Source organism: Tursiops truncatus, chromosome 21 (genome assembly GCF_011762595.2).
Source record: "Tursiops truncatus isolate mTurTru1 chromosome 21, mTurTru1.mat.Y, whole genome shotgun sequence".
NCBI lineage: Eukaryota > Metazoa > Chordata > Mammalia > Artiodactyla > Delphinidae > Tursiops > Tursiops truncatus.
The window spans coordinates 17,221,577-17,235,739 of NC_047054.1; the positions used below are offsets into that span (position 1 = coordinate 17,221,577).

At 35.4% G+C, this 14,163-nt stretch overlaps 1 protein-coding gene across 4 annotated transcripts in view; it reads right to left on the reverse strand.

The window, feature by feature from the left end:
• SLC7A2 (solute carrier family 7 member 2) overlaps positions 1–14,163 on the reverse strand; it is a 74,078-nt gene that overhangs the window by 15,593 nt on the left and 44,322 nt on the right. For 3 of the 4 annotated variants that reach the window (XM_033848837.2, XM_019921631.3, XM_073798693.1), the window contains 5 exons: positions 13,967–14,122; positions 10,597–10,762; positions 9,305–9,438; positions 7,816–8,038; positions 5,807–5,946 (listed from right to left, as the gene is read on the reverse strand). In XM_033848837.2, the coding sequence (XP_033704728.1) occupies positions 5,807–5,946; positions 7,816–8,038; positions 9,305–9,438; positions 10,597–10,762; positions 13,967–14,122 (819 nt within the window). Of the gene's footprint in view, positions 1–5,421; positions 5,559–5,806; positions 5,947–7,815; positions 8,039–9,304; positions 9,439–10,596; positions 10,763–13,966; positions 14,123–14,163 lie in introns of all 4 variants that reach the window. The other variant, XM_033848839.2, reaches the window with a different exon arrangement.

Below are 14,163 nucleotides of genomic sequence, written 5' to 3' on the forward strand. Positions count from 1 at the left end.
AAAAAAGGGTCTGAGAAAGTATTTGAAGAGATTATAGTGGAAAACTTCCCTAACGTAGGAATGGAAATAGTCACCCAAGTCCAGGAAGCACAGAGAGTCCCATACAGGATAAACCCTAGGAGAAACACACCAAGACACATATTAATCAAACTGACAAAAATTAAATTCAAAGAGAAAATATTAAAATCAGCAAGGGAAAAGCAAAAAATAACATAAAAAGAATCCCCATAAGGTTATCAGCTGATTTTTCAGCAGAAACCCTGCAGGCCAGAAGGGAGTGGCAGGATATACTTAAAGTGATGAAACAGAAAAATCTACAACCAAGATTACTCTACCCAGCAATCATTCAGATTGAATGGAGAAATCAAAAGCTTTTCAGACAAGCAAAAGCTAAGAGAATTCAGCACCACCAAACCAGCTTTACAACAAATGCTAAAGAAACTTCTCTAGGCGGGAAGAACAAGAGAAGAAAAAGACCCACAAAAACAAACCCAAAACAATTAAGAAAATGTAATAGGAACATACATATCGGTAATAACCTTGAATGTAAATGGATTAAATGCCCTAACCAAAAGACACAGACTGGCTGAATGGATACAAAAACAAGACCCATATATATGCTGTCTACAAGAGACCCATTTCAGACCTAGGGACACACATAGACTGAAAGTGAAGGGATGGAAAAAGATATTCCATGCAAATGGAAATCAAATGAAAGCTGGAGTAGCAATACTCATAGCAGATAAAATAGACTTTAAAATAAAGACTGTTATAAGAGATAAGGAAGGACACTGCACAATGATCAAGGGATCAATCCAAGAAGAAGATATAACAATTATAAATGTTTATGCACCCAACATAGGACCACCTCAATACATAAGGCAAATGCTAACAACCATGAAAGAGGAAATCGACAGTAACACAATAATAGTAGGGGACTTTAACACCTCCCACTTACACCAATGGACAGATCATCCAAACAGAAAATAACTAAGGAAACACAAGCTTTAAATGACACAACAGAGCGGATAGATTGAATTGATATTTATAGAACATTCCACCCAAAAGTGGCAGAATACATTTTCTTCTCAAGTGTACATGGAATATTCTCCAGGATAGATCATATCTTGGGTAACAAATCAAGCCTTGGAAAATTTAAGAAAACTGAAATCATATCAAGCATCTTTTCTGACCATAATACTATGAGATTGGAAATCAATTACAGGAAAAAAACTGTAAAATACATGGAGGCTAAACAGTGCACTACTAAATAACCAAGAGAGCACTGAAGGAATCAAAGAAATAAAAAAATACATAGAAACAAATGACAACAGAAACACAATGACTCAAAACCTATGGAACACAGCAAAAGCAGTTCTGAGAGGAAGTTTATAGCAGTTCAATCTCACCTCAAGAAACAAGGAAAATCTCAAATAAACAATCTAACCCTACACCTAAAGCAACTAGAGAAAGAAGAACAAAGAAAACGCAAAGTCAGTAGAAGGAAAGAAATCATAAAGATCAGAGCAGAAATAAATGGACTAGAAATGAAGGAAACAATAACAAAGATCAATAAACCTGAAAGTTGGTTCTTTGAGAAGATAAACAAAATTGATAAACCCTTAGTAGAGCTATCAAGAAAAAAAGGGAGAAGACACAATTCAATAAAATTAGAAATGGAAAAGGAGAAATCACAACTGACACCGCAGAAATACAAAGGACTATAAGAGACTACTACAAACAACTATATGCCAATAAAATGGGCAGTCACGAAGAAATGGACAAATTCTTGGAAAGGTACTGAACCAGGAAGAATTAGAAACTATAAACAGACCTATCACAAGTAATGAAATTGAAACTGTAATTAAAAATCTTCCAACAAACAAAAGTCCAGGACCAGATGGCTTCACAGGTGAATTCTATCAAACATTTAGAGAAGAGCTAACACCGATCCTTCTCAAACTCTTCCAAAAAATTGCAGAGGGAGGAACACTCCTAAATTCTTTCTACGAAGCCACCATAACCCTGATACCAAAACCAGAAAAAGATATCACAAAAAAAGAAAATTATAGAGCAATATCACTGATGAACATAGATGCAAAAATCTGGAACAAAATACTAGCAAACAGAATCCAACAACATATTAAAAGGATCATACACCATGATCAAGTGGGATTTATCCCAGAAATGCAAGGATTCTTCAATAAACACAAATCAATCAATGGGATAGACCACATTAACAAATTAAGGAACAAAAACCATATGATCATTTCAATAGATGCAGAAAAAGCTTTTGACAAAATTCAACACCCATTTATGATAAAAAACTCTCCAGAAAATGGGCATAGAGGGAACCTACCTCAACATAATAAAGGCCATATAGGACAAACACACAGCAAACATCACACTCAATGGTGAAAAACTGAAAACATTTCCATTAAGATCAGGAACAAGACAAGGATGTCCATTCTTGCCACTCTTAGTCAACACAGTTTTGGAAGTCCTAGCCACAGCAATCAGAGAAGAAAAAGAAATAAAAGGAATACAAATTGGAAAAGAAGAAGCAAAACTGTCACTGTTTGCCGGTGACATGACACTATACATAGAGAATCCTAAAGATGCTACCAGAAAACTACTAGAGCTAATCAATGAATTTCGTAAAGTTGCAGGATACAAAATTAATGCACAGAAATCTCTTGCATTCCTATACACTAATGGTGAAAAATCTGAAAGAGAAATTAAGGAAACACTCCCATTTACCATTGCAACAAAAAGAATAAAATACCTAGGAATAAACCTACCTAGGGAGACAAAAGACATGTACGCAGAAAACTATAAGACACTGATGAAAGAAATTAAAGATGATACAAATAGATGGAGAGAAATAACATGTTCTTGGATTGGAAGAATCAATATTGTGAAAATGACTATACTACCCAAAGCAACCTACAGATTCAATGCAATCCCTATCAAACTACCAATGGCATTCTTCGCAGAATTAGAACAAAAAATTTTACAATTTGTACGGAAACACAAAAGACCCCAAATAGCTAACGCAATCTTGGGAAAGAAAACTGAGTTGGAGGAATCAGGCTCCCTGACTTAAAACTATACTACAAAGCTACAGTAATCAAGACAATATGGTACAGGCACAAAAACAGAAATATAGATCAGGATAGAAAGCCCAGAGGTAAACCCATGCAAATATGGTCACCTAATTTACAACAAAGGAGACAAGATCATACAATGGAGGGAAGGCAGCCTCTTCAATAAGTGATGCTTGGAAAACTGGACAGCCACATGTAAAAGAATGAAATTAGAATGCTCCCTAACACCATACACAAAAATAAACTCAAAATGGATTAAAGACTTAAATGTAAGACCAGACACTATAAAACTCTTAGAGGAAAACATAGCAAAAACACTCTTTGACATAAACCACAGCAAGATCTTTTTTGACCCACCTCCTAGAATAATGGAAATAAAAACAAAAATAAACAAATGGGACCTAATGAAACTTAAAAGCTTTTGCACAGCAAAGGAAACGATAAACAAGACAAAAGGACAACCCTCAGAATGGGAGAAAATATTTGCAAATGAAACAACAGAAAAAGGATTAATCTCCAAAATATACAAACAGTTCATGGAGTTCAATATCAAAAAAAAAAACAACCCAATCAAAAAATGGGAAGAAGACCTAAATAGACATTTCATCAAAGAAGACATACAGATGGCCAAGAGGCATGTGAAAAGATGCTCAACATTGCTAATTATTAGAGAAATATCAAAACTACAATGAGGTATCACCTCACACCAGTCAGAATGGCCATTATCAAAAAATCTAGAAACAATAAATGCTGGAAAGGATGTGGTGAAAAGGGAACCCTCCTGCACTGTTGGTGGGAATGTAAATTGATAAAATCACTAGGGAGAACAGTATGGAGGTTCCTTAAAAAACTAAAAATAGAACTACCATATGACCCAGCAATCCCACTACTGGGCACATACCCTGAGAAAACCATAATTCAAAAAGAGTCATGTATCACTATGTTCATCGCAGCACTATTTACAATAACCAGGACATGGAAGCAACCTAAATGTCCATCAACAGATGAATGGATAAAGAAGATGGGGCACATATATACAATGGAATATTACTCAGCTATAAAAATAAACGAAATTGAGTTATTTGTAGTGAGGTGGATGGATCTAGAGTCTGTCATACAGAGTGAAGTAAGTCAGAAAGAGAAAAACATATACCTTATGCTAACGCACGTATATGGAATCTAAAAAAAAATGGTGCTGATGAACCTAGTGGCAGGGCAGGAATAAAGACACAGACATAGAGAATGGACTTGAGGACACGGGGAGCGGGGGAAACTGGGGTGAAGTGAGAGAAGCATCAACATATATACACTACCAAATGTAAAACTGATAGCTAGTGGGAAGCAGTGGCATAGCACAGAGAGATCAGCTCGGTGCTTTGCGAGTACCTAGAGGGGTGGGATAGGGAGGGTGCGAAGGAAGCTCAAGAGGGAGGGGATATGGGGATATATGTATGCATATGGCTGACTCACTCTGTTGTACAACAGAAACTAACACAGCATTGTGAAGTAATTATACTCCAATAAAGACATATTAAAAAAATTTAAAAAGAACTGTGAGAAAAAAAAAAGGATCTGTCCAAAAACATTTTACGTGGATATTATGACATGCCAAAAGGTAGGCAAATGGAGTTTGTGTTGTTTTTTTTTTAACATGACTTAATATCAAAACTGTTGAAAGGGAAAATAGATTCCTAATGGGGTTTATGACCGTATAGGTATTAGTAACTCTTAGAGAACCATGATGGCCCAGGAAGTGGGGTTAGCCACCATACTGAGGGCAGTGATAACAATGACCAAGTATAAATTATCTTTGACATTTCTTATATTTAATTAAGAATGGGTAAACTTTAGCTTTTCAAAAATCCTATGGTCGTTTAGCAATAGTCAACTTAAATCCTGGACGAAAAAGAAAATATTGAATCATTATTTTTAATTAACAATTCAAGTATTAAGTAATCATTCTTTAATTAACATTTCGTGTGTCAATAAATAATTTTATGTGGTCATTCATCGATCTGAAAAGCATTTGATAGCTGATATATAGTGAAGAACCATCACAAACCTTTGCGCATTTGTTAGAAGCCCCAAAGGTTAAGATAACGAAATAGGACCAAATCCCAAAGGGTCAGTTATGAATTTCGGTAGAGCACCGCCACCACAATTTGCAGATGTGATTCCAATGTTTATACCCTAATTTATCAGTGATTTTGTTCTTAACTTACATGCACAGCAAGCAGACCCTCTTTATAAGTCCATGCATGCGCATAAAATGCTCAAGTCCAATGTTGAAGAATCCTATGTTTGTAAAGCTTACCAGAGATGACCCCTGCAGTCAATGTGGCAGCTACTGGTGACTGCCTCTTACTCACTCTGGCAAGAAATCTAAACAGTAAACCATCCCGGGCCATGGCAAACAGAATTCGGGGCAAAGGAAACATGGAACCCAGAAGACTAGAACAGAAAAATTCATAATCCACATGTGAGTTATTACAAGTATTATTCTAGATGAGTATATACTGGTAAAGACTGGACACACTAAAGTACAGAACCTACAGCAAAAAAGAAATTCAAAATCGGAAATATTCACAAAGAAGTTATTAATCTTTATATACATAAAAACAGAAAACGACCTAATTTTTTTTCCAGAATCCTCGATGAAAAAAGATCCCCCTTTACTTAATAAAAGTCAACTCTCTCACCTGCCACCGCACCCGATGATAAAGTAGCAATTATTGGTGTCTTCGTTTTGGAATTGATTTGAGCTAGACATTTGAAAAGCAACCCATCCTCCGCCATAGCATAGATTACACGAGGCATTGGGAAAATGGATCCAAGAAGACTGAATAAAAAGCAAACACATGCAGTATGGCAAACACATTCATGCAAGATTACATCCCAGAACTGAAATTAAGTAATCGCATAAAACTCAGCATCACAGCTGTGATTATGAAGTTTTGTTATTTTTAAAATGTATTATGATTGGGCATTTAAAAATAGATACCAATTAACCATTGTGCTACTTATTATTCTCTTACAGATATTTGCCCAGCACAATTATCAGACTAAAAACAATACTGCAAATAATTTGTGCAGGCCCATGATTACTACTAGATTAAAACTAAGGAATTAAGACCAAAAAAACCCCAATTATATCATTAAGACATTTTTAACTTAGAAAATAAAATTTATAAATTGATATGTAATTACAGAAAAGATTAAGTAATTTGATTTTATAGTATAGTCACTTCATTTATTCAATAACTACACATTTTTCATATTTATTTTACCATTATTTTTCCTCATATAGTGTGATCTTTGATCAAATTAATAATTCTTAGCATCATAAGATAATCAAGACAGAAAAAGACACATAAAAAATCAACTCACTGTATATTTAGTACATAAAAACAGCCGCAATTAAACGTTAGTAACAGTGCAGTTTAAGAAAATGATTTTTTGCTTTAGATGTTTTGAATTACTTGTGTGTTTACTGGCTGCATCATTCCATACATGAATTAGTTGTAAAAAATAACCACTGAAAGAGAAAGTAAGTAAAATATATTTTTTAAATCCGTCTTCTTTATCTTTTAATAAAGCTGGGTTGAGTTGGCCACAAATAAATCTTTGTCCATCTCTCTTCTAAGACCATGGTGGCAAGGTATCACCACAGTTCAGATTTCTGAAACTATTTAGAATAAACCTCAACACTGGCAGATGGCTAAGAAACCGACAGGGGTAATTTCTAATTGCTGCTTAATATTATCTTGAATACAAAATAAAAGAGAGTTTGAGGGGAAAAAAAGCTAGGCTGATGAATTATACAAAAAAAATTCTTTTTCCAATTTCAGACTTTTAGAAAATTATTTTCACTTCAAAAAATTAGTAATCAAGCAGAGATTAATTTTCCTCTTCGTAAGAATGCTCTAAGTATAGCACACTATAAAACTCAAATGAAATATCTTATGATCACATGTTAAATTAAAATATAAGTAGCTCAGGAAACTTGAGAAACGAATCATAAAATATTAAAATAAGCAGCTACTGAAAAAAAATAAATAAAATAAAATAAGCAGCTACTGAAAATCTGAATACTTGAGATTCAACTATTCTTTTCGCATAGATTTATACAAATTTCCACCATTAACTTGAGAACAGTAATTTCCATTTCTACACCAAATTCACTCTGATCAGTGCTGACAGGAAAAAGTCTCAGTGCTTCATAATAAAAAGCACATTATACTTAACAATGCCACAGCATATAGCTTCCACTCATTACAGACTTGATATTATTTTAAAAGACAGCAGAAAATGTCAAGTCTGCACATAAGGTCTCAATTGTCTGTAGCACTACAAGTAACACCAAAGCCAGCAGGGGAACATACTAGTATAAGCATTGTAAAGTTTTACAGTACATATATATATATATGAATATGTATGAAATATATAATAAGTGTGTATTAATGCCATATATATCCACAGAAGCTTGGATCATCATTATCTTGAAAAACTGAGTTTTAACTGACGGGGGAAACATTTTTATCACTTAAGATTTTGATATGGCAATTTGGGCGAACTATTCAGAGAATACAGTTGTATAATGTGTTCCTCCTATTAGGATTATTTTTAAAACATACACAAGCAGTTCTTTAGGCACTGACTACACTTGCAGTAGCCCAGACAGCCCTGCCCCAAAGGCAATGCAATGTACCTTGTTGACAAAGCACAGAGGGAGCCTGCTGCAACGACATATTTGGCTGGACCCCATCCAACATACTCAAACGCTACAGGAAGGGGGCTTTTCTCATCGAGGAGGTAGTATGGCATCATCAGTGTTAAAGCTGCTGAGACCCCAAAATAGGCCATAAAGCAAACGAGCAGAGAAGTCACAATTCCAATAGGAATAGCTTTCTGAGGATTCCGGACTTCCTCACCTAAGGAAACATAAACGAAAGATTTGCATAGTTAATAAAACAGGAAGAGGTAAAACATGAATTCTTCTTCTCCTTCATAGTAATTCTACTCAGCTCTGTCCCTTCTGTTTTCTCAGCTTGCTCCATCTATGCTACATGACGTTTCTTCTCTTCTTGAGGGTCCTGTGCTGTCACATAAAGATCAAAGCCCGGGCTTCCCTGGTGGCGCAGTGGTTGAGAGTCCGCCTGCCGATGCAAGGGACGCGGGTTCGTGCCCCGGTCCGGGAGGATCCCACATGCCGCGGAGCGGCTGGGCCCGTGAGCCATGGCCGCTGAGCCTGAGCGTCCGGAGCCTCTGCTCCGCAGCAGGAGAGGCCACAACAGTGAGAGGCCCGCGTACCGGAAAAAAAAAAAAAAAGAAAAAAGAAAATAAAATAAAATAAAAAAGATCAAAGCCCAGAGGCAAGAAGAGAAAGCAAGAAATCCTGCAAGTCAGTTTCCCATTTCCAGAAAGAAAAAATATGTTATCCCAGCACTATTAAATGTTTAGGGATAGAACAGAAGTCTTAATCCATTTGGAAAATGATTCCTCCACAGAGATTACACATCATGGCATTCTTCAGGCCCTTAATTATGAAGGCTTCCATATATATGAAGACAAACTTCTACTCAGTGCATTGATTTATATTAAATTTTAGTTTTAATAAAAAACAGCACTTTTTCAATCTTTCTAATACAATTTGGCAGTTGAAACACCCAAAATATGGTCAATTATAAGGCCATGCAATAATGTGAACCCAGAGGAAGCATTTAGAGACTAATTGTAGCATGATTACTTTGTTGTACAGGATAAAGAGAAAAGAATTACCACAACGTATTTTGTCCTGTTAAAGAAGAAACAATTTAAGAGCATGATCATCGTTGTTACTCACTGTGATAGCACTTTCAGACCAAAGCACTTTCAGACCAAAGGTTAAGGGTAGTAATTATGACCAACACTTACAAAGTAGTTGACAACTTGCAAAGTATTTTTCATAATCTTAGGTACCCTTCATAACATCTGAGAGGTAGGTATTGCTCTCCTGATTTTACCAATATGGAAACCAAAGCTCAGAGAGTTTCACTAAGTTTCTTTTTATACAGCAGGTGTTACTTCTGGGTCTGGAACCAGCCCTTATTATCCCAAATTCCACTCTCTTCCCTTGAACCTCTGTTGTCACCTATGGGTACTCATGTGGTTCAAAGAATAATTTTTCCTTCGACATAGAGCTAAGAGTTTGCTCTTACCAGTTGTTGCAATGCAGTCAAATCCCACAAAGGCATAAAAGCAGGTTGCAGCCCCAGCCAAAGTTCCTGCAAAGCCATAAGGCATAAAGCCACCAGCCCCATAGATACTTGTTCCATTTTCAGAAGGTGGCTCCCTAAGGAAGAGAAGAAGCACATTGGAAAGTCATTTTCCTAGAAAACTGCTTCTTCAAGCAATTTGTCTCAAACTACAGCCTCGGAAGGTTATTGTGTTCATCAGCCCTTGGAAGCTGATGTGTACAAAACTGAAGGTAAACTCTGATTTTTTTCACCCTATCCTAGAGGATGGGGTGGTGTTCTCAATAATGGCACCCCTCTCCGGTTACCAGCACTCAGCTAGAGGCTGAGCATTAGCATAAGCAGAAGACTCAGATCCACTCTGGCTGGAACTCACAGCCAGGCAGGATTTTGAGAACAGAGACCCCATATATGGGCCATGATCTGAAATAAAGACAAGAAACTTTCTCTTCTTGTGGACAGTGCGGCAGACTGTACATCTGAAAAATTTACTAAGAGGACTTTTGACAAAGTGAAATAAAATTCTCTAATCTTGATTAATAATACTGAAGTTGAATATTCTATTACATGTGAAAAATTATATAAAACCAGAGGATACTAAATTTTTGCCTCATCAGAATGGCTACAAACAACATATGTAAAGAAAAACATGTACATGTACATGACTTCATGTAATAGACATTTTTGTAATCTTATTTACACATAGGAATATTATGCTTAACTAAATCTTAGGATGAAACCTTTCATATATAATTAATTTAATATTTGAGATTATCAGGTTTAAAGTGAAATACATAGACAATTCTGCTTATGCAATCAATAACATTCTCAAAAAAACCAGCAGGCGTGAAAATTACTACAAGGTTGAAAGGATGCAATGGAACCAAAGAGTGTCCCCAAAGGAAAAACTAAAGGATGCATGACTCAGAAATGCTCTTTGTTATTTTGAGGTGACAAATCTTTGGAGGGAAAAAACCATCCTTCCAATGGTTAGGACTTGTCCTTGCTCTTCTTTAAAACTGGAGCCAGGCTTGAGATTAAGAACCAGCAACTGCATGGCTTTAAGCAGCTGCTCCGTAGTGAGCACACCTATGCATTCAGGAAGAACAGTCTTGAAATAGAACAGACCTTCAGAAAGTTCTCTGAAGCAAAAAGTCTGAGAACAGTTTTTCTAGAGGAAAATGTAACATAAGACAAAAGCAAGCAAATATTTTTAAAAACCTCAAAATAGGAGAGGAAAAACCCGAATATTTAACCTGGCACTTGCAGATATATTTTTGAGAAACTCTTCACTAATCTTCCAGTTTGCCACGTTTCCTTTCACAAACCCAGCGACCATAACAAAGAGAAGGACCAGGATATTGATGGCTGTGAAGACTTTATTCACCCAAGCAGACTCTTTTACTCCAAAAGATAAAAGACCTATGGAAAAAGAAAGGGTATTTTAGTGTTTACCTAACCTTTAGGAAAAGGCAACAGCATTCTGAGACAGTTACGAGCTTTAGGATATCCTTTCATCAGCATTCATGTATTTAACTGACATTTACCCCTTTCTATTGAGAGTTCTTAGTCACCTAACTGTGAATAAAACTAACTTGATTTCAGAATGCAGACTGTTCTCATAGCCAGGAGATCCCAAACTCTCTGATAAATGAATCAATTTAGTAACTGGCTTTTATTATCAATGGGTAGGTAAAGTAACTTAATTTTAATGAAATGCTGTTCTAAAAAGCCATTTCAAGGTTAATGGCTGAAACATTTTTAAAGTACAAGCTCAATCATATTGTCTGCCTCATATTTACAGAATACATTAAACAAAATAATGATTCAATGGTCATGACAAAAAATATTTTGTTAAATCTATTCACGTTAACAGTTTTATTTTTATATTCTGATTGTAAATGTAATCAATTTCCTATTCAAGTAACCTGAAGATACAGAAAAGAAAAAAAAAGAAACGAAATAAAGATCAAGCGTAATTTCCTTTCCAGAATTTTGCACACACACACACAAAGACACACAGGCACACATTTACATGTCAACAAACATATAACCTCATATTTAACCATCACAGACTCTTCTACTATATGGAGACACTACATTTTACTCCTATATTTACAGACAATCAGGTCACTGTTAGTTTCTTACAACTATAAACAGTACTGACCTAATCATCCTTTTATAAACATCTTTTTACACTTTCTAATTATTTCTTTACAATAATTTTCTATAAGGTAATACCATATCAACGGGATACACTTTATGTAAGACTTTTGGTTCACACCATCAAAACAGTCTCCAGAAAGTTTGGCCCAATTTAAATTGTCCATTTTTTCCCATTAGGCTATTCTTATTCATATTGATGTATAAGACTTATTTATACAATAATGCTATAAGCTCTCTCACTGTATATGTATAGAGCATGGTTTCTCCAATTTATCATGCACTTTTAATCTTAGTGTTGATTAAACATGTAAGAAAGTTTTAGAATATAAATTTTTCCTCTTTAGTTTCTACCTCTAGAAAGATTTTCCCTAATATTAACCCCAAAACATTCACTTTTGTTTCCTTCCAGTACTTTCATGATTATATCTATCATATCTATATCTTTAATACATCTTGTATAAGATATGAATTATGGATCGAAGAAAGTTTACTTTTTACTGTTGGGGAAATAACTGTGATGAAAGGCTTATATCACATACATACTTGCTTCTTCCCCGTATCTGTACCACCCATGATCAAATAAGCAAAATTATCCAAGTAGAGATGAGAAAAGCTGAATTTCATTCTCCTACCTGTATAATTCCCAGAATTATACAAGAATACAACTATACTAATATAAAGGAAAACTGTATGGTCAGTACAATTATTGACTCTGTCAGTACAATTACTGACTCTGTGACTATCTGTCAGATTAGGAAACACTATGTAACTCTACACCTTGGAAATATACACTATACTACTACACATGTGGGAAAATAACAAAGCCACCGCCAAGTTTTATAAAAGTTTCCCAATACCCCAAGTGCACTCTCCATTCTGAGATCCCCAACTCCCACCAGTAAATTAGCCTTCTCATCTAAATGCTGCATACACTTCCCTTGTATCTTTAATAAAACAACAGCCTCAGTTGACAAGACATTTGGCATTACAATATGAATAAAGATTACAACAGGAGGTTTTGGTCTTTGAAGTTTCTAAGAACAAAGTTGTCATGTAATCTTAGCCTGTCCTGAAAGAAAAGACATGATGGTTGATGAACATGGGACATAAAATACAGGCCAAGGCCTGAGTCTTGCCATGGAATTTAATGACTGAAACTGTGCCATAACTACATGCTTCTCATCGTTTAGAGATTAAAGCTGAATATTTAAGGTCACTGAAACCATCCTTAAATAAAATGTGATGTAACTAATTTAATGTTAGCTAGGCGGTTGAGAAACCGAAACAAATAAAACCCATCACCTGTTGAAAAACAATTCATGCAATTTTTCTTGACATTAGAAGGAAAATGCCAAATAACTTGGACCTATAAATTGTGTTCATGTCCCTACCCATATCCCTACCTAAAACATTAAATTAATGGCTAACATTTTAAAGGGTAAAGTTATTTTTTTAATTATGTAATTTTATAAGGAAAAATTATAGAAAGATAGGGAGAAAGTAGCTAGTGATAAGGTTGGACAGGAAAGCAAGGGTCTATCAACCAGGAAATGGGAACAAACATGGACTTTATTCATAGTGCAATCCTTGATGGATTTAAGCAGGAGTGCCATGTAGGATGACAATCAAAATTGAAAACGTTCAAATAATTAAAACAAATATTAGGGGACAGCAGGGATGAGCTATGCCTACAAAATAAAACTGCCGGCCATCTAAGAGCTTACCATGCATCAAGCAAAAAGCCTGCACAAGATAAACATTGACGTCCTCATTTTATGGATGAACAAACTGAGTCATGGAAAGATTACGTCACTCAATGTTCTAAAGATAGTAAGTGGCAGAGTAGAATTGAAAACCTGGTCACTCTAATTCCTATGCCTTTCTAAACTATTATGCTACACAACTGATGAAACCAGGAAAATTCTAGTATCAAGTATGTTTGTCTCCATAATGTCTACATTAAAAAAATGACGGGTGGTTTGAATATGTTCCCTTTTTCAGCCAGATGTCTACATTATATAGGCATAAATAGAAAGACAGAATTTCTTCTAGAAACAGTATGCTTGCAAATATCCTTAGTTGTAACTAACAAGATGAAATAAGGCCAAAAATTTTATATCCTTCCTTATTGAAGCTTTGTTGCCATTCCTGCAAATCTCCAATTAGTATTATAAAATTTATGTACCGTATCTGATTATTTAGTGCATTCCAGGTGTCACGGACTCAGAAGTACTATTTCTACCATTCCATGTAATTTAGATTTATTTTTGAAACATACTTATCACAGAAGATAAAATGGGATTCTGGCTAGTCACAAGGCCCACAGATGTCCAATAGTAACTTATGTGTATAAGTATGCTGCCTAACCTTCGAACTCAGGTCCCAAATTCAGTGGTAACCTATTTTCCTGGGACAACTAGCCCGGCTCATCTTAGGGAGAAATGTAATTGGTTTTCTTACCTGCTAGAAGTAATATAAGGCACACAGCAAAAAAGTCAGGATACTCTGCAAGGCCAGTATAATTCATTTTGAAGTATGTCCTGAAAAACTGACCAATCTGTTTACTAAGAAGTTCATCAAAGGTGCCACTCCAAGCCCTTGCAACACTTGACGTTCCTTCCAAAACACAGAACGTTCAGAGAATACAAGGTCAGTGG